This window comes from Sorghum bicolor, chromosome 4, assembly GCF_000003195.3.
Source record: "Sorghum bicolor cultivar BTx623 chromosome 4, Sorghum_bicolor_NCBIv3, whole genome shotgun sequence".
NCBI lineage: Eukaryota > Viridiplantae > Streptophyta > Magnoliopsida > Poales > Poaceae > Sorghum > Sorghum bicolor.
The window spans coordinates 59,137,614-59,158,271 of NC_012873.2; the positions used below are offsets into that span (position 1 = coordinate 59,137,614).

The window sequence follows — 20,658 nt, forward strand, 5'->3', positions numbered from 1 at the left end:
ATAAAAACGAATTGCGCAGTTTGGTCAAAATTTACGAGACGGATCTTTTGAGCCTAGTTAGTCTATAATTGGACAATAATTACCACAAACAAACAAAAGTGCTATATTGTCGCGAAATTCAGTCATAGCTAGAAACATAAGGCCCCGTTTGGTTCTTTCTGTATTTTAACTCTTATCACACTGAATGTTTAGACACATGCATAAAATACTGAATATAGACTATTTATAAAACTAAAAATATAGTTAGAGAATAATTTACGAGATGAATCTTTAAGCATAATTAATCCACGATTAAACATTAATTACTAAATAAAATAAAATTACTACCGTATATATTAAGCTTTAACACTTCCACCAAACGTCCACTGATCTGCTCTTCCATAGTTCCATGTCAGTCAGGCCTCGTTTAGTTGGCAAAATTTTTCGTTTTTGGGTACTGTAGCATTTTGTTTTTATTTGACAAACATTATCCAATCACGGAGTAACTAGGCTCAAAAGATTCATCTCACAAATTACAGGTAAACTGTGCAATTAGTTTTTATTTTCATTTATATTTAATGCTCCATACATGCGACCAAAAATTCGATGTGACGGAGAATCTTGAAAATTTTTGCGAACTAAACAAGGCCTCACATAAAGGAAAAGTAAAAAAAAAAAGCAAGAAAACAAAAAAAAAAGAGAGAAGCGCGAATAAACGCGCGCAGCAGTACCCCGAGACCCCCGACCCGGACCTGGCACCGGCACCTATTAGAGAGAGCTCACCAGTAGCCTAGGCAGCTTCCATGACACTCCACGCCGCGGTGCCGCCTCCCAACTCCCTCCCGGCCCGGGCGGAAGACCATAACTAGCCGAGCAAACAACACGGTGGCACAGCTCGTGGCTCTCGCGCCAGCCATGGGCACCACAGCGCGGCGCGAGCCGCTGAAGCAGCGCGTGAACCGCTGCCTCCTCAAGCTTTCCGACCGCGACACAGAGGCCATGGCGGCCGCCGAGCTCGAGGCCATCGCGCGCGCGCTCGAGCCCGACGAGCTCCCGGCCTTCGTCTCGGCCGTCTCCGACGCGCGCCCCACCGACAAGACCCCGCTCCGCCGCCACGCGCTGCGCGCCCTGGCGCTCGTCGCGGCGTCCCACCCGCGCGACGCCGTGGCCCCGCTCGTCCCGCGCATCCTCGCCGCCGCGCTCCGCCGCGTCCGGGACCAGGACTCCTCCGTCCGCGCCGCGCTCGTCGACACCGCGCGCGCCGCGGCGGCGGCCTCCGCCTCCGCCTCCGCCGCGCTCCGGCCCCTCACGGACGCGCTCCTTCACGAGCAGGACCAGTGCGCGCAGCTGGCGGCCGCGCTCGCCACGGCCGCCGCCGTCGAGGCGTCCGCCGTCACCGCCGACCTCGCTTCCTACCTCCACAAGCTCCAACCGCGCCTCCTCAAGTTACTTCGCAGCAATGCCTTCAAGGCCAAGCCCGCGCTCATCACCCTCATCGGCGCCTCCGCGGCCATGGCCGGCGATGCCGAAGTCACCGCCTCCATCCCGTGCCTCCGCGATGCAATCGCTAGCGATGACTGGGCAGCGAGAAAGGCGGCGGCGGAGGCGCTTGCTGCATTGGCCCTGGAGCACACGGATCTTCTCACGACCTACAAATCCTCTTGCGTTACCTTCTTCGAGGCCAGAAGGTTTGACAAGGTCGGTCATCAATTTTGTTCGGATCTTACGGTTGTCTTTTTTTTTTTGGATCTGACTGTCGGGCTGTGTATCGAAATGCTTCAATGCAGGTCAAGATTGTGCGAGAGTCGATGAACCGGATGATTGAGGCGTGGAAGGAGATCCCGGGTGCTGAAGAGGACGAGTGCTCCTCCGCTCCGCCACCAGCGTCCCAATCACAACGAAGATCTTCTCTTACAGGTGAGGGGCATTCCCTTTGTAGTTTTAGCTGTACTTGACTACTTGCTACTAGTTCCGCATGTACAGATCTGGTAGATTGTTTTTGTATACCTTGCCAGAGGTAAAGAACCGCGCCCACATAAGAGTCTCTTGTTGTTTACTTATAATAAAGTCTTGATGAATAGTTACTTAGGTAAAATGCTACACCTATTTCTTTTTTATATACAAACTTGTAACTAATCAGGGAGTGCAAGTGATGGGCGATATCCAGCTGCTTCGCTGGGCTCAAACTCTGTTCCATCATCAACAAGGAGGAGCAGATTACCTGTGAGCAGATCATCTCCGCCTGATGTGTCACCCAGTGTCACCAAAACAAATAGTCCTTCGTCCATCAGGAACAAGAAGCTGTCACCACCTTCATATCGCAAAGTGCGCCAAGCAAATAATTGTGACTACAAGGTTGAGATTGCTGTTGCTCCGGATGCTACCCCAATCAAAGTGGTGACTGAGGAGAAGCTACTGAAAGGAGGCAATGTGAGAGACAGACTGGAGGCTAGGAGAACACTCTTCCAAGGCAGCGAGGATAGGTCAGCCAAGCTGGCTGGACACAAAGCAGGGTCACGAGTTGTTCCGTACGAGGGCGGTGGTAATTTGGAAGAGATTTCAGAAGTTGAAGGTGGATCAGAAAGGTATACAGTTCATAAGGATGAGAGCTTGTCAGAAATAAGGACGCAGCTCCTTCAGATTGAAAATCAGCAAAGCAGTTTACTGGATCTTCTCCAGGTAATTTTCCTTTATTCTGTTGGTTCTTATATTTTACAGTTCTCTTGCGAGACTTATATGGCTCGTAGCCATTACACGTTTCTTCCAGAAATAAATAATCACTAACTTCTCCCCTGATTAGAAAGCATTCTGTAACTGTAAGTTAGTCCATGCTGGAAGTGGGTATTTTGGTTTCTGGATACTGATTGCAAGAAGAGGGTAATATTAGCTCCTGTTTCAAAACACTGGAAAGGGACTGCTACTTAAAAATCGATGTTTCCATCCAACATTAACTTTTCAGTATCAGTGACACGTTGGTTCAGATTTGAACATGATTATTGCAAGTCAAGACATTGCCATATACATATAGCACATGTCATGTTGCTGTCCATGTTCCCTACATAACACTACATTGTTAAACTTAACCATGCGCAAATATTTTAATAGTGACATGAAGACACGCATATTATCATCTTGCTGATTTTGATGCACCTGCCATGTGCAATTAACGTTCCATATCGTAACATATAAAAAAAATGCTTTATGTCAGAAGGCATATAGGTATTAGTCATTGTGAAATTTACTGGAAGCGAGTCTGAAATTTATTATCCCTTTTGTTTATCAGAAATTTATGGGTAAGTCCGAGAATGGTATGAATTCTTTGGAGACAAGGGTGCATGGGCTGGAGATGGCTTTGGATGAGATCTCTCGTGATTTGGCCTTCTCTTCAGGAAGGATGTCAAACAGGGAGCCTGATGTAAAGACGTGCTGCATTCTGAGTCCAAAATTCTGGAGAAGGCACAATGGTGGTAGGTCTTCCTCAAGGTTTTCTGCCTCAGACCCAGCAAACAGCTCAGACGAGAGCAGAACTTCTTACAAATGGGAGAGACAGAAGTTTGGGCTTCAGGGTGGCTTTGTCACAAACCCATTAGCCGAGCCAAACATTTCTTCAGTAGGGAAAACAATGGTTACTCAAGAAGGCAGGAAGAAGGATACAACTTTACAAAAGTCAAGGTAATTCTTTGTTAATGAAAATTCTGGTAATCTTTTTTTCTGTGTACATATAGTTCAGTTGCAGAAGATACGGTTGTTAGGACTTAGCACAATCAGATATTCCCAAAATAATAGATTACTGAAGTTAGAAGCTGACAATAACAATGCAACATAAAGGCAGTGCTTTTCATACATAATATATTGCTACGATTTTAAAGTTATGATGTCCATCTTAATTCTTAATTCTTTGAGTATCTTTCTCTTTTAAGACAGTAGACAGGTGGGGCTTCCCTCTCATTTCCCACCAACCTACATTTACATTTGCAATAGGCCAATATATATTTTCCATAATATAATTATTTTCCTCTCAACTACTTGGTACCTAATATCTTCATACCTAATTTACTCAGGATGGGTTAGGCATGATGAAGACATTCTGTTCCAAGTGTGAGCTGGTCGAGTTTGCTTATTATCATGGAGGCTGCTGTAGTTCTCTTCTCCACCGCAACCTTTTTTCCTAAGGAATGGGCGCTGTTATTTTCGGAAGCTTTTCCCCCCATCAGCGCTGAAAGCATGGTGTGCGCGTGAACTATGGCTCTATGGGAGTCACTCTAAAGCTAGCTGTTTGAGTACTATGCTACGCTGCTCCCGGGAGCTGCATTCACATCTTGAGGTGGGTCGCCAGGGAGGCTTCTTGATCAGACAGCCTCGCTTGACACCGACGCAATCACGCAAGGCCTCCCCTGGACAGTCCTGGACTACGCTGGGTTTGACATGAGAACGACCACTGTGTTTGTCATATCGTAACTAGAGGAACATCTAGCTTTATGGTAGAACGTAATCACAATGTATCACCATTCCTACGGAATTATGGATGCGTCTTGTAAATAGGCCGGATAAAGCGCTTCTATGTTCGCGAGCTTCTTTTGTTTACCATGATTCCAAAGTGCGCCTTTTCTTTTCTCGCATTTTCTTGAGTAATTAGGAAGAAAAATAAGGCCTTGTTTACTTCTAAAATTTTTTACAAAATATGAATAGTGACATTTTCGTTTGTATTTGACAAATATTGTCCAATCATGGACTAACTAGGGTCAAAAGATTTGTCTTGTCAATTTCGACCGTGCAATTAGTTTTTTATTTTTGTCTATATTTAGTTTTTTATTTTTGTCTATATTTAATACTTCATGTATGCGTCTAAAGATTCGATGTGATGGGAAATCTGAAAAATTTTGTAAAATTTTTTGGGAACTAAATAAGGCCTAAGAGGTGGAAGAAACTCTGACGAAAGACAATCACAACAGACCATTCCAAAGACTCATGGGACAGTCCATTCCAAACACAAAATCGCCTAATTACAGGACAAAGACTTGGCCCGACGATACGGCCCAAGAAGGGATAGAGGTGTAGAAAGCGGCCGCATGGACCTGCCATAGTACTCATGGGCCAGTCCATTCCAGATCTGGAATTGCGCAACGACGCACGCTCCTTCAGAAGTTGCTGAACAGCTGAAGAACCGCTGATAAATGTCATGCCCTGATGAGTGAGGCGGGTTCAGAACTTCAGGATTCAAATTACTGCCCCTGTGCCTCTCCTGTCGCGGTAACGCCGACGCCCGACGGCACGGTAACCAGCAGCCGCAACGACACTCTACAACAGGGCTGTAGCACCGCGATTCGGTCATTCCGATTTCGGGCGCAATTCGCTGTTGAATCACAGGTAAACGCGATTTGGCGCAAGGGCGCGCGACGGCGCGGATCACTTGAGGCCAAACAGCCAACCGTCACGAGCTCACGTGGCACACCTGTTCCCTCCGCGCCACACCGCCTCCTCCACCACGTGTCGTTCCCCCCTAAACGAGATCCCATCGAGACGCGCGCTCCCGCCGCGATTCGCCGAAGAAAATCGCCCAACCGGGCAAAAAACCTCCGAATCCGACTGTCGCTTCCGCGCACGGGGCACCCCCGGGGCCAGGCACCCGCTCCTCCTCCCCTCGGCTCACCCGCGCGCGTGAGCCGCTTAAATTTTTTCAATTCAAATTGGCCAGGGCAAATAGCCCTCACGCACGCACGGGCACGGGCACGGGCACGGCTCACCCACCCTTCCCCACCTTGCGCCTGCGAGCCACGCCGAGCCGATCTCAAGCAAAACGGCCGCAGCCGCAAGGGAGCGGACGATAAAATTTTGAAACGCGGGCGAGGCCGACACCACCGCGCCAAATCAAAGCCCTCCAGATTCCATTCGACGGCCGGCGCCGCGCCTCCTCCTACCCTCCTCCCTCCTACAAGTCAGATCCGTCCACCTATAATACTTCCGGGAATTCCCTCCTCTCCCGAGCCCCGCACCGCACCACGCAAATTCAAACCCCTGCGAATTCCTAGCAGGCATCGGCAACGGGCAACGGCGATGGCGGCGTCCCTGTCACACCCGGATGTAAAAGAGCATTCGGGTGTCAAATCACATGTGCGCCAGGATCTCAAATTCACACACATGGATCGACATCATCAATGGTACAAAACACAGTGTTCAAACGAATTACATAAATGAGAGTAAATGTACCATTATTACAAGCCAAAAGTTTATCAAAGTGCGGAGGGGAAACATAAACTAAACTGTTCCATAAATAAAGGGAAAACTAAACGCCGACGTAGCAGGACCACCTTGCCACAGGAAGGTCGACGGTAGAACCACACGAGCCTAACAACCAGGAGACTCAAGGTAGTCCTCAGGAAAATCGCAATTGTACTCCTGATCGTCCGAGCAACCTTTAATGATTATAGCAAGGGTGAGCTCATGTCGAACTCAGCAAGCACAGACGGAAAGTAATGACATGCAAAGCTTAAAACAAGGTAAAGCTGACTTGGTTTGACTGCGGTAGCATTTTAATTGTTCACTTTTAATTATGACTATTACTAGAACAACCTATTACTAAATATGAGTAGCATAAACCCAACCCTTAATTAGTGTAAGTAGTAATTAGCATCTTTTGAACGACTATCCTAATCATTATAGTAACCCAGGGATTAACCCCAAATAATAACACAGGATAGCAATCCTGCCAACACGGAATAGCCATTCCGCCAAAACACGAGGTAACAACCTCGCCAAGATCCATCTCCAAGTAACCAGTGAATCCAATTTGCTCATCAAGTGAGGGTCTGGGCCGCTCGTGACCGTGAGCACGGCTGATATATCAGTTTTACACTCTGCAGAGGTGTGCACGTTCACTCCAAGTCGTGATTCCCATTTGCCCGGGGTCGCGACTCCCCAAAACACTACCAAGGTGAGCAGGCAGGGTCTCACTACGAGACCTTTCACAGGGTCCAACTAATAGGATGCCACTCGCAAGTTTTCGCCGGGGCGCTCGACAGTCGATACCCATAGCCATGGCGTACCGATCAACCGACAACTTAATATTCATTACCCAAGTTACTTCCTCACGCCTACCCGGAAAGTAACACCCTACTAGTGGAGGTCCTGCTAATTAGTCAAGCCAGAGCCATATAGCTTGGAGCTGCACTGTAAGTCCCAGGGGGCCGCTCCCTGACTAAGTCCTTACGGAGAGCAGAGACGGGTACGCCCGGCAATCCGGACCACCAACGGTACCCGCTCCCCCTTTCACCACCATCATCACGATGCTCGTAAGCATCCAACATCGCCATCACCGCAGTGACCAAAGGTTCAGCACAGTTTAAGCATCAAGTTAAGTAGAGAGTGATTCTTGTTTAAGCATGTGTATAAGATGAGTAGAGCAGCTAAGCAAACCTAGTATAGCCTAGTCTACCCAAATACATAACCCCAGGTGAGCAAGGAATAATAAGTAAAGCTAGTCATGTCCTTAGGGTTTGCATTCATTGGACACATGCATATAAAGTAAATGACCTTAATGAGTAGGTTCAGAATGATCAAACGGTGTCTGCACTTGCCTTGATCGAAGTCGGGTTGCTCGAACTCAGCGGGATCCTGAACCTCTTCCTTCACGAACGTCTCGTTGGCTATACGCGACAATAATCAATCATAGGAACAATACATGCAAGCAAACAAACTTAATCAGAAACAGTACACCAAAGCATGCGAAAACAGAAAGCAACTGCACTACTGTAATCTATTCGACGAAACGAAACCATAGCGACCAGAATCACCTAAATCGGAGTTACGATGCAAAAGTTATGGCTAAAACAAGTTGAATGGCATTTCTGCAGATAAACTGAACTATTTTTCGTAATTAAAACTAATTAAAACTGAATTAAAACTCATTTTGGATTAAATAAATAAATTCTAACCGAGCCAGGGGTTAGACTGCAAAAACTAAGGGCATAAACTTAAATATTTTTGAAAGAACTGGACTGCGGGTTAATTTTGAATAAGCCCGAGGGCTTTTCTGCAAAGCGGCAGGGGCGCGCGGGGGCCGTGGCCGTCCTGGCCACGTGGCGGCCGGCGGTTGGCCCGGTCCATGGCGACGCTGTGGACCGGGGGGGCTCGGGGGTCCACCGGTCCATGGTGGACCGGGGAGAGGTGCGGGGGCGGCGTGGACCCGGTCCAGTGGACCGGGCGTGCGGGCGGCAGAGCCGCGGTCCATGGTGGACCGCGCGCGGGCAGGCGAGCGGCGGGGCCGCGTCGGGCAGGCCGGTCCGCGGCGGCGCTCCATGGCCGGCCGCGGCGAGCTTGCTGCGGCGGCGCTGCGGGGCACGGCCGGCCGAGCCGAGGGTGCTGGCGGGGTCGGCACGACGAGGCGGATCCAGGGCGCTGCTCACCTTGGCGAACGGACGGCGGCGACGAGAAGCTCGACGGCGGCGAGGGAGGCTCGACGGCGGCGGCTCGAACTCGGCGAGAGCGGCGGCGGCGCGAGCTAGGGTTTAGGGTTTTAGGTGGCTCGGGGTGCGAAGGGGCCCGCGAGGGCGAGTGGCGGCGCTATTTATAGGGCGCAGCGAACTTCGGTTCGCGTGCGGGCGCGGAAACCGGAGCGGAGGCGGCGCGGCGCTCCCCCATCCGATTCGGACGGGAGGTTGAAGACGCCCCCCTGACGGGTGGACCCCACCTGCGGGTCCCACTGGTCAGCGGCTGCGGGCGGCAGGGGGGCGCTGCTGCGCGGACGAGCTGGGCCGCGGCCCACTCGGGCAAGAGGAGAGGGGCGCGGGGTGCTGGGCCGGGAGTCGGCCCAGGCGGGGGCTCTCCTCTTTTTTTTTTAAAAAACAGAAACAGTTTCTTCTAAATTTTCTTTCTTGCAACAAAATAAAGCAAAACAAGCACCAGCAAAACAAACAAAAAAAATGCAGCGGCATGAATGCATTCGAACAAGTTTTCTACCTTATATTTAATTTTATTTAATTTTGTAAATTATTTAATATTTCCCAAAATTCAAACTGAGCCAAAATTAAATCAAATTTAAACTAAATTTGAATTTCAAAAAAATTGGAGTGTTATAGTCCCCCTCTTCCGTCGCCGAGGTAGCGGTGGCCGCTTCTGCGGCGGCGGCTGCGATGGCGTCAGCTTTGCCGCAGGAGAAAGAGCAGCAGCAGGCGCGGCGGCCGATGCACGCGGGGGTCGGCGGCGCTGGCGCCAATGGCCGCCACCACGCGTACAGCCGCAAGGACAAGTCTCTCGGCCTCCTCTGCTCCAAGTGAGCCTCTCGCAGCCTCGACGCGTCTGGAGATTTGTAGCTACTGAGTTCCCTTTGCTGTTCTGAGTTCTGACCCAATTCTCCGTGCTGCTTTTAGCTTCGTGGTTCTCTACAACCGCGACGACGTGGAGTCCATCGGGCTGGACGAAGCGGCCAAATGCCTCGGCGTGGAGAGGCGCCGGATCTACGACATTGTCAACGTGCTCGAGAGCGTCGGGGTTAGTTCTTTCTTTCTTCTCCTGCCTTTCCGGGACACAATTCTTGATTTCTTGTGCGGTCTGTTTGGGTATCAAGTATGATTTCTAGTTCTGTTTCAATTCCCCCTTGTGAGAAGATTCTTGTGAGGAAAGCCAAGAATCGCTACACCTGGATAGGTTTCGGCGGAGTCCCAATGGCCTTGCGAGAACTCAAGGTCTGCGTCTAATCCCCTGCGTGATATTTCGATCAAGAGCTGTAGATCCCATCCATCTAACCCGTCATTTCTCTCGTCTTCTCAGGAAAGGGCGCTAAGAGAGAAGTCTGGCTTGGCTCCTCTGCAAAACGAGCAGCAATTTGCTGGCATTGTACGACTTCTTATCTTTCCCTTCCATTTGAAGTGATGTATCTGATTCTGGTCCACAACAATCTGTACTGCCTTCGTCCTAAAAAAAACGATGCAGTTCTAGGTCTGCCTCTACTCAAACTATCCAAAATTTGACCAAAGATAGGTAAACTATGACACAATATAGGTATAATACGAAAATACGTTCTATGATTGAATCTAACGACACTTATTTGGTATCATAAACATTGATGTTTTTTTTGTATACATTTGGTCAAATTTAAAATGGTTTGACTTGGTAATGTACTAGAATTGTGTTCTTTTTTTGGACATACTAGTGATTAGTTCCTGCTGAAGTGTTTCTTCTCCTGTGTTCTTTTGCGAAGATTTCTGATGATGAAGATGATGACACAATGGGCAATCCTGGTGCTGATAACGAGAACGAGAAATTGAGTCAGACTATGGACAATCCTTCTAACAAACCTGGTGCACCCCGTTGTCGCCTTCGATCTGGTACATTGCTATTTGCTTCATTTTGATTTAGCATGTGTTACATGTGCTGTTCCATTTGTCTGCGAAGCTCAGAATTTTGGTTGTTACATTTTAGATCATAGGAAGGAAAAGTCACTTGGGTTGCTCACACAGAATTTCGTGAAGCTCTTCCTCACCATGGAGGTGAGAAATTCTTAAACTCTATTTCTGCCTGAAGATTTGTGCCTGATCAGTCCATTGATATGAAATCTATACCTAGAGCAGGTTGACACGATCTCACTTGATGAAGCTGCAAAGCTGCTCCTTGGAGAAGGCCACGAGGAGACCAATATGAGAAGTCAGTACTTTCATTTTGTCTTTCTCTAAACGTGAAGCAATAGCACTATCAGGACTAAAAAACTTAATTAGTTCTTGATATTTATTGGTAATGCAGCTAAAGTCCGGAGGTTATATGATATTGCTAATGTCCTGTCTTCATTGAATCTAATTGAGAAGGTAGACTTTTGATGCTTGCTGGCGATTAAGTTGCAATCTGGTAGTAGCATGTTTCTTAACATACATTCTTGAATTGTGGATTCCAGATACATCAAGGGGACACGAGAAAGCCTGCTTTTCGTTGGTTGGGTAGGGCCACAACGCCGAACACAGAAAACGGTGTCACAGTTGCTGTACCCCCACCAGGGAAGACCACATCGAACAAAAGAGCATTTGGAACTGAACTCACTAACATTGACATACATAGAAGTAATCTAGATTCAAAAGTTCAGAAGAAAGCAAAACTGGCACAGAGTGGTAGTGATGTCTTGACAAATTGCAAATTAGCTTTGCGGAGTCAGCTTGGGCAGGGTAAACAAAGTGGCTTTGTTTATGGTCATTTCCACCCTGCTGGTGCGAGGAAACATGAACTTGATGGTGGCAATAAACCTGGGCAAAGGGAGAGGGCTCAGGACTGGGAGAGCCTTTCTGCTTCCTTTCGACCACAGTACCAGAACCAAGGTGGGTTCAATACTTTAATCCTGTTTTGTTTCTTAGGACAATGCTAGAATTTTTCTACTTAAGCATTAGAAGTATGTGTATAGCGTGTCTCTCTAGCTGTAGTTTTATATAATTAGGCTAAGCTAATAGTAGCATCTGATGGTCTTCAGATGGAATCCTTGTTTCTTCATGATAGCTTTGGCAGCCCCAGTTGCAACCAGTCAGCTAGAAAGTCTGAAAATGAAATATAACCTCAGGAACATTGCAACACATCTCCTAGTGTAACATCATTATCTTCAATTTGTTCAAAGTTAATATGAGATTTGTTGATTTTTATAAGCGGGACACTAGCCAATGCCCAATAGTTCATTATGGCCATTTTATATTTATTATCACGTCTATGCAAACTCTTTAATTGGGTGTTTGAAGTAGGACTGGCATAATTGCTAGATATAGAATGTGCTCAGCTATATGTTACACTAAAGCATTCCCTCTTTTCTGAATGCAGCACTCAGTGATCTTTTTGCCCATTATGTCGAAGCATGGAAGACATGGTATTCTGAATTTGCTCAAGGTAGCAACATCATGCAACAACACTTTGGCCATTCTGTTAACCATTTTTTGTAGGCAAATTATAGGGTCAAGCATTGCAGTTCTTAGTGCACGCTTGTGTATTTTACCTGTACAATCTGTTAAAAGGGGAGGAAACAAAGACAAGATTGGGCCTAGGGTTCATTGTATTTACTCAATGCAGGATGTCTTTAGGCTATTTCAGGTGGAGAACTAAGAGTCTAAGAGTTGAACTATTAGAGAGATACCCTTAGGGGTGTAAGCTGTTTCCCAACGTCTCTAATAGAAACATCATTATCATCTCGCCTCTGTGGGTTCTTTATTGTTAATTGTTGTTTTTGTGCTTACCTATGTGGGTGCTATAACTTTCTGTCTGTCACTGGCCACGCTGATGAAACTTCTCATGATGATGAAGTATAACTTGCACATGCCTATCACGACAAAAAGAAAATCAAGAAGTGTATTCAAATTACAATTTAGATACAATCACACAAACGTTATTCATTCTTTCCTTTTTGTTGTGATCATAATTCTTGCTACAGTTCAGAGTTTCAGACGCTACAAAACAGCCTGTATTCAGATTATGCAAAGACAGCCCAATAGTCTTGCCTCAATTGTATATGTATGATGTAAGGGATTAGTTTCTGGGGACTACGTTTCTGGAGTTTTTAAATTGATGGTGACCAGTTACGCAAAAAAAGAAAAGTTCTGACCAAAAAGTATTCCAACGCTCTATCACATCATGCGCTAGGATGCTTTGACCCACCGAGCGCTATACAACGCTTGAAAAGGATGGTTGATTGAGACATTGTTCCAAGTGATTGGCTCCTCGCCGCTGCTTGGGTTGTTTTGAATAAAGAAGTTTAGTTGGCTACTTGTGTTTTGGTTTGTCTACCTAATAATCACTTTAATCGATTATTCCCCCAACGTCTTCGACAGGAACACATAATCCACCAACCATTCATGATTTTTGCTTGGATTTTTTTTTTTTGAAACGATCTCACAGAAGTGGAGATAGAAGTATTGTTAGGCTAGGAGGAAATAGCGCCAAGCATTCAGGGCCGAAGCATCCTGATCGTTTCTAAGGCGTTTTTGCCAGATTACAAAGTCGCTGTGTTATTTCTAGAGTCTGATGATTTTTACTTCGATTATGGAGAGCATCTCAACTACAAAGCTGTTCTCTTTGGCTACAACTTTTGATACAAATTGATTCGGTTTGGCTCTTAGTAATTTCAGCACTATGGGTTCTCCCGTAGTTGTGTTGTGTATGCTGTTCTTTCGGGAGTCTTTCTTCTCAACGTAATACGTGTGAAGTCATTGTTTCCGAAAAAGATCTCAGTGCAAATAAAAAAAATTCTAATCTACTTGCAGATACACTTGGACTACTAATTTTCCATGAGTGAATGGAAAAAAACCATTTTTTTTGTGACCAATAAAAATAAAATCCATGAGAGAAAAGAAAAAAAGAAAACGGTACATAGTCCTGCTTCAAACATAATTTTGCCAACCAGGCAATTGTTTTATAATCGAGAAAACTTGTGAAGATCAGATACCGCACGAAATTGATATTAAAAAAGGTCAATCAGATGCCCTTGTCCTCCAAATAAAATCCTATTGTCAATTATCGTAGGCGTTTATTGTTTTATTTAATAATATATAATACTTTGTCAGCTATAAACGTTGAACCAATTAAATTACAGGCACGACTGCACGGGGGCAATCGCGGTCTGCGCAGCCTACCAAGCCCGGCGGCGGCAGGCCAAACACCCTTCTTAAGAATGCAACAACTACGCGAATAAAAATCTCGCGTCTATCTTCTTGCTTGCTTCCTTCCTTGCCTCCGTCCCCACGCCCACCGCCCCGCATCCGCCCCGAAACCCTAGCGGATCGTCGCCATGGCCGCGGCCGCCCTCCTTCGCCGCATCCCCGCCGCGCGGGCCCCGGCCACGGCCTTCATGGCGGCGCGCCCGATCTCCGATTCCACGGCGGCGCTCACCATCGAGACATCTGTCCCTTTCACCTCCCACCTCGTCGACCCACCCTCGCGCGATGTCACCACCACCCCCGCCGAGCTCGTCACCTTCTTCCGCGACATGTCCCTCATGCGCCGCATGGAGATCGCCGCCGACTCCCTCTACAAGGCCAAGCTCATCCGCGGGTTCTGCCACCTCTACGACGGCCAGGAGGCCGTCGCCGTCGGCATGGAGGCCGCCATCACCCGCTCCGATTCCATCATCACCGCCTACCGCGACCACTGTACCTACCTCGCCCGCGGAGGGGACCTCGTCTCCGCCTTCTCCGAGCTGATGGGCCGCGAGGGCGGCTGCTCCCGCGGGAAGGGCGGATCCATGCATTTCTATAAGAAGGATGCCAATTTCTACGGCGGCCACGGCATCGTCGGCGCGCAGGTGCCCCTAGGATGCGGCCTCGCCTTCGCTCAAAAGTACAAGAAGGAGGACACGGCCACGTTCGCGCTCTATGGAGACGGTGCGGCTAACCAGGGACAGCTCTTTGAGGCTCTCAACATTTCGGCCCTCTGGAAGCTGCCTGCCATATTGGTGTGCGAGAACAACCATTGTGAGTTCGTGCATCAATTCCGGGAATCGGGGTTAGATCGTGATAAATCTGATTGTTCATCGTGAGAAATATGACGTGATCTGGGTTTGATTTCTGTTGTATAGATGGGATGGGAACAGCAGAGTGGAGGGCAGCCAAGAGCCCTGCCTACTACAAGCGTGGCGACTATGTGCCTGGATTGAAGGTAATTATTCTTTGGGTTTGCTGGTATTGTGTCTGAATTCACGATAGCTGGCTGGTATGATAAATTTGGTTTCTGTTTGTGGTATGTTTGATTGTTTATTATGTTTGTGATATGTTTGATTGTTTGGGGTTGTTTTATAACTCTATGTGTTGCACCCTTTTGCTCTATAGCCATAGAGCTGAGTGAGGATGACATGCAGTTGAGTTGAAAAAAAAGCATCTTGTATTGATTTGCGATTATATAAGAATGATGTATGCATTCTCAAACCATCCTGTTCCCCCGTATTGAGTTAACTCCAGCTTTGACTGTTAAGGGAATTGCTTAAGCTTGGATTTCATGTTGGCATTAGTTTTAGCGTTTGCTACAGATATAACTAAATTGTATTTCGTGCAGGTTGATGGAATGGATGTTCTTGCTGTGAAACAAGCATGCAAATTTGCAAAAGATCATGCTGTTGCAAATGGCCCAATTGTGAGTACTATGCATCTTTGCTGACTTCTGTTATTTGGATGCATCCCATGCTGGAGAACTACTATTAGGGGTCTGGGGTTGGCTTGGCTGTTGTGATGTTGCTAGATTCAGTAGTTAAATTCGCATGAAGAACTGGATGCATAGACCAAAATTTAACATACTAGTATTGCACTTGCCATTTTATGCTGGGGAAACATAACATATAATTCTAATGGAATTTCCATTGTCAAAAACTTACACAATTTGTTAGCATTGTTACAGCTAATTAAGTCTTCAATAGTGATTCTAAATTTCTAATTGTCGAACTAGCTACATGGCTGCATATGTTATTTGTCCGCTAGATCCAATATTAGCTCTGTTTGGGACTGCGGTCTGTGGCTGTGCGGTGCGAAAAGCCGAACTGTGGTTTCATGGCTGCTGTATCAGGAATCCCCAGTGCAGTTCAATCTTGCGGTCTTAGTCTCTTGTGCGGTCGGAAGAATCACAGACACTGCGAACGTTTTGGCGGGATTCTTCACTTCTTTTGGCTGCCACCACGAGAAAACGCTGTCCGCCGGTCCCAAACAGGGCCATTGTAGGATTAGATTAGCATTTTTTTTAAAAGAAAGAGGTGGTGCAATTAAAATGACAATTTTCGCAGGCTGTCTGCAAAAGAGTGGGACATTTTTTGATCAATGCAGCTCTACAATTGAGCTATGTCAGCTACTGTTATTGATCCTTGTCCACTTGTGAAATATGAAATTAACTATACAGTGATGCTAACTATGAAGTCGATGCATGATTGAATCATATGCATATGCTAGTGCTTTGTGTTTGTTGCCCTAGACATCCGTATAGTCCAGAACCCGCCGTGGCACATCCTAGGTGTTTTGTCCTGTCTAGCCTGCTAGGCACTGGTCTGCCTTGCTACTAGAGGAACACCCTGTTATGCTTAGTAACTTAACATGTGCTACTGCTGCTATTTTGTTACCAAAGGTACATTAGGTGGTTGAACATAAGTGCATATGCTCAAATGTTATTTCTGATAACTTGCTTGCTCTATTTGTTGGTTCATAATTATTTTATGTCATGTGCTTAATGGTTACTAAGACCCTCACGTTCTATGTATCTAGGTCCTTGAGATGGATACCTACAGGTACCATGGCCACTCTATGTCAGATCCAGGAAGCACTTACCGCACCAGAGATGAGATTTCTGGTGTTAGGCAGGTAAGGTCGTTTTAATCTTTCAGTTTGAAATTTAAATCATGCTATGAGTGTTTTAATTAATTGTGTTACAATATCATCAGGAACGGGACCCAATTGAAAGGGTTAGAAAATTGCTTTTGACTCACGACCTGGCAACTGCTGCTGAGCTCAAGGTACAGGATTATTTTGGAAATACATAAAGAGCGTATAAATATATATGTACAATTGAAGCATAAAGAATGTTTATAAGGGAAATTGTTATCAAAATATTATTTCTTTCAGTTCATATTCTAACAAGCTTATTATCATCTCAGGATATGGAGAAAGAAATCAGGAAACAAGTAGATGACGCCATTGCTAAAGCAAAGGTCTCATTAAATTTAGATATGTTTTTTTAGTTCTTCTGCTTCAAATTAGTTATGCTTACCACTTCATGTGCTCCTGTTCATCTGCAGGAAAGTTCTATGCCTGATACTTCTGAGCTCTTCACAAATGTTTATAAGAAGGGCTTCGGTGTGGAGGTAAGTTGTCAAAAAAAAAAAAAGAATTATGTTAGCTGTGTGCATAACGCCTTACTTGCATTTGCAACATGAAATTTTTGTCCCAAGCAAGTTGGAGCAGGCTATGACACCCAACTTTCATTTCTCGGCCTGAAATTAGTTGCATTCTCTTAATTATGTGACATTAGTTTCATTTCTGATATCTTGGCACTAGTAGATAGGGTTGTTTATAAGAAGTTGAACTTCTCACAGTCTGTAGTACATATGTTTTACATATGCTCAACTATTCAGATGGTAGTTTCCATGACTCAGTCTTGAATTACAACTTTCGTCATTACTTTTGATTGCGGTGTTACTATGAAAGTGCTTAATATTTCCATTATAAATCTTTGAAAGCTATATCAATAGCCGAAACTTAAAAAAAAAAATTGGTAAAGGTATGCCCAAGTTTTGTAGTTTCTATAGCCAGAAAGTGTACCGTAGTCCCCATTATAATGGCAGTTTTTATTTCCCTTTTTTTACAAGAATCTAGTGTAACAAGTGAGGACGGGTGGTTTGCTTCATTTGTTGATGTCATCATCTAATATACTGCAACTACAAATTGTGCATTTTGATCGTATGGGCATGGGTGCTACTTCTGACTTGACTCGCTGATTGTGCAGTCATTTGGGCCAGACAGGAAGGAGTTGAGAGCTTCCCTTCCTTAGGTTGGCAGCATGATGGGCAGTCCTCGTAATATGATATGATAGCCAGGAGAAATAAACATTAATGAAGCCCTCAGACATTGCTGGAATTTTTTGTTGGCAAATGAACCTGTATAGAGATGCGTTGTCAGGAGGATCAGCTTCTTTGTTTCGCTTTTCTTTTTCCCCCATTTCTACAATTCAGTTTTAACTGCTGCTGGCTGGCTTCTTATTGAAGCTAATATCGTCTGCAATTGCTTCGGTCCAAGAAAACCGAAGCTGGAGATTATAAATTTGCTCACGCCTATCGTCTAGACCTGCTCACTCTATTGCTCTATGGTGATTGCTCGATCAGTTTCTACCTAGTTGTGCGTCATTTACACTTCTACTGGTGGATTAATTTTTTCTACCAAAAGTGGTGCATGGATCTGACAGTGTAACTCAGATTATCGTACATGCAGTTGTCAAAATCTCTCCGGACGATTGCCTTTAAGCATTTTAGATGGAACCATTCAAGCAAAACAGGGAGCAGGATTACAATCAACAGATGCTAGGACTACAATCTCTGGTCAACGAATGCTGTATTCATCTGATACCTACTTAGCCAAGACATGAGCTACTTGATTGGTGTGCAAAAAAAACAGCACTCGACTCTTTAATTTCTCTGATCTGGTGATTGATGAAATGCATGATCTTTGAAAGTTCCGCATCCCCAAGGCCCTCACCAAACTCTTGGCTGTCCGTTTCAACTAGTAGACTCCGGATACCTTTATGGTTACAAGATTCACTCCATCTTTGCAGGCGAGAGTCTATCGTGAGCGCATAAAGGCCATGGGCCATGGCTGTGCCATCTTGCTCGGCCTCCCTCAAAAATTCCTGCTACCTTTACTTTAAAAAAAAAATCCTGCTGCCTGCTGGACCCCGAAGAACTACACCGGTGGCCCCCTGTCCAGATTCCGGGTAAAGCACCATCTGTGTTAACATTTGACCCCACCCTCCTGTGGCGCGCGCCAAAAACTTCTGGTGTTGGCAGCGGGCTTCAGCTTGTGATCTGCCAAGTGGGCCAACAGTTGAAAGTGGCCTTTTCTGAAAGAATTTGTGTAGAGTCCGCCCGAACGTGGGCTCTTGCCTGTGGCCTGTGGGTTGTATCGATCGTCTGGACGCTAAAAAAGGGGTTGTGGGCCATCGTACATTGGACACGATACGTGACATTCTCGTCTCCAAATACGATGCCAGTTTGTAAGGTGCTTCCTGCGTTCTTCAGATAATTTTAGACATCTGTTAAGTCAAAAAAATTGCTATATTTGATCAAATTTATGAAAAGGAGCATAGTTTATGATGTATGACGATGCTAATTTTGTTATAAATCTTGGTGTTCTTTTCTACAAATTCAGTTAAACCTAATAAATTTTAACACAAATAACTATAAAATTGATTTATTCAGAAACACAGAGATACCTAGATAAAGGCTCTATAGATAGCCAAGCAACTACTACTTTGTGGAAAATCACAATTGATAGGAAACCTTACCTACGGACATGACCACACAAGTCCCCCCCCCCCCCCCCCCCTCCTACAGTCCTAGTGCCACGCGCAGGTAGAAAGTACAAAGTAGCCGTTGGCCTGCCGTCAGAACCAGCACGCGAGCGAGTCGCGAACGCGATCTGATCGCCGTCGTTGCCGCCGTCGCGCACGGCGTCGCGGGACCGCTTCAAACTCGACAGGCACCCGCTGCCTTTGCACCGCGAGCTGCGTGCCGCCGGTGGGGATCGGATGATACCGGTCCAAAGTCCAAACCAAACCGTAGGGGGCCAGGCGCGGCCAGAGGCGCCACACGTGTTGCTCTCGGCACAGCTGACGACGAGACGCGAAGGCGGGAAGGCCTCGGCCCGGCCTCGGGCGCGCGCGCAGAAAAAGCGAAGGGAAAAGCGCGCGGTGTGTGTACGCACGCCGGCGCGTGGCCGTGTCGCTGTACTACGCGACTTGGCTGCTGCTTCGGTGCTTGACCGCGTAGGCTTTTAGGCCGCGGGAGAGACGTCAGAGACGAGACATTTTTACCGTGTTCCCGAATCACGACCCCGACCGCCAGCCGAGTCCCTCCTGCGCACCGCCGTGACTCCGGCCGCGGCGCTGGCGTGGCGCGCCTGGGCGACACGTACGTGCGACGGGTCTCGCGTGTCCGGCGCCGGTTGGTTCGCGCGTCGCATGAACTGGAACTGTAGACCGGTAGACTCGTTTGGTTCGCGAGCGCCGCCGGCCTGTTGCTAGTCGTGGTACTAGGCTCGTAGCCCGTCAGAAAACTGGCGTGACCCACCCCTCGCCTCGCCTGGGGATGACGCCATGCGGATGTCACTGCTACTCTGCTGTATACTGTAGACAGCACGTCGCGACTCGTGGCAACTACCCGGCTGCCACTACCAAGCACGCTGACGAACGCCGAACGGTGTCGGTGCAAAGGAGCACCGCTCTCCGCTCCGGGGCTCCCTCGGTGCTAGTACGTGCTAGAGCATATTCTGAAGGCCCCTCTGCACAAGGCAACTAGCCACCCAGCGAATCTGATACGTAACCAAATCGATCCAAATACTTTGGCTGATTAGCAGCAGGAGGCAAAGAAAAAGGGTAAACAATCCCTTCCCTCCCTCTCCAGCGACGAACTCTTGGCGTTGGCGCGCACAAGTATGCACAGTATAATATTCTTTCGTTCACAAAAAAAAAATCGTGGACGATCGAATCAAGCACACGCACGCACGAGGACTTCTTGTAGCGCACGCGGCACATAATTGGAAGCAGTCACCAATAGCTTGCATGGGTGCCACGAGACCGCGCAGTACCATCCGCTCCTGTTCCTGGACGGCCCCGGCGCGAGCCCACCCCCATTCGTTTCCTTGTCCAGACAGCGCAAAGGGACACGCGACGGCCGACGGGAAGGGTCCAAGAACGTTTCTGTTCCGGGGCGCGCCCCACCCCTACGCGGCAGCGTTCTACCTATCGCCACCGCGGCCTATCATGACACGCCGTCTTCTTAAACCAGGGCATCTGTCACACGAATTGGCAGAGCTTAGCTATAGCCCAGGCCGCAGAATGTCCCCGTTTCCTCCGTTTTGTTGTGTCGCTCGGGTGTGAACGTCGGTGTCGCGACGCGTTGGAGTTCCTTCCTACTTCAGAGTTCAGACGCGGTCGCTGTCCGTCTGTGTCTGCAGACTCTGCAAGTTAAAACGACCGAACCCGAAT

The 20,658-nt window shown here is 47.2% G+C and overlaps 2 protein-coding genes and 1 pseudogene across 2 annotated transcripts; all 3 read left to right on the plus strand.

Annotated features, from left to right (window-relative positions):
* LOC8075732 (TORTIFOLIA1-like protein 3) lies at positions 768 to 4,659 on the plus strand. The gene is made up of 5 exons (XM_002452532.2): positions 768 to 1,677; positions 1,767 to 1,896; positions 2,120 to 2,658; positions 3,263 to 3,651; positions 4,041 to 4,659. Exons 1-5 carry the CDS (start codon positions 895 to 897, stop codon positions 4,048 to 4,050), a joined length of 1,851 nt encoding a protein of 616 aa, XP_002452577.1. The 5' UTR covers positions 768 to 894; the 3' UTR covers positions 4,051 to 4,659.
* LOC8075733 lies at positions 8,205 to 12,128 on the plus strand (annotated as a pseudogene).
* LOC8075734 (pyruvate dehydrogenase E1 component subunit alpha-1, mitochondrial) lies at positions 13,564 to 17,781 on the plus strand. The gene is made up of 8 exons (XM_002452534.2): positions 13,564 to 14,402; positions 14,507 to 14,586; positions 14,980 to 15,057; positions 16,170 to 16,265; positions 16,346 to 16,417; positions 16,559 to 16,612; positions 16,700 to 16,765; positions 17,407 to 17,781. Exons 1-8 carry the CDS (start codon positions 13,721 to 13,723, stop codon positions 17,449 to 17,451), a joined length of 1,173 nt encoding a protein of 390 aa, XP_002452579.1. The 5' UTR covers positions 13,564 to 13,720; the 3' UTR covers positions 17,452 to 17,781.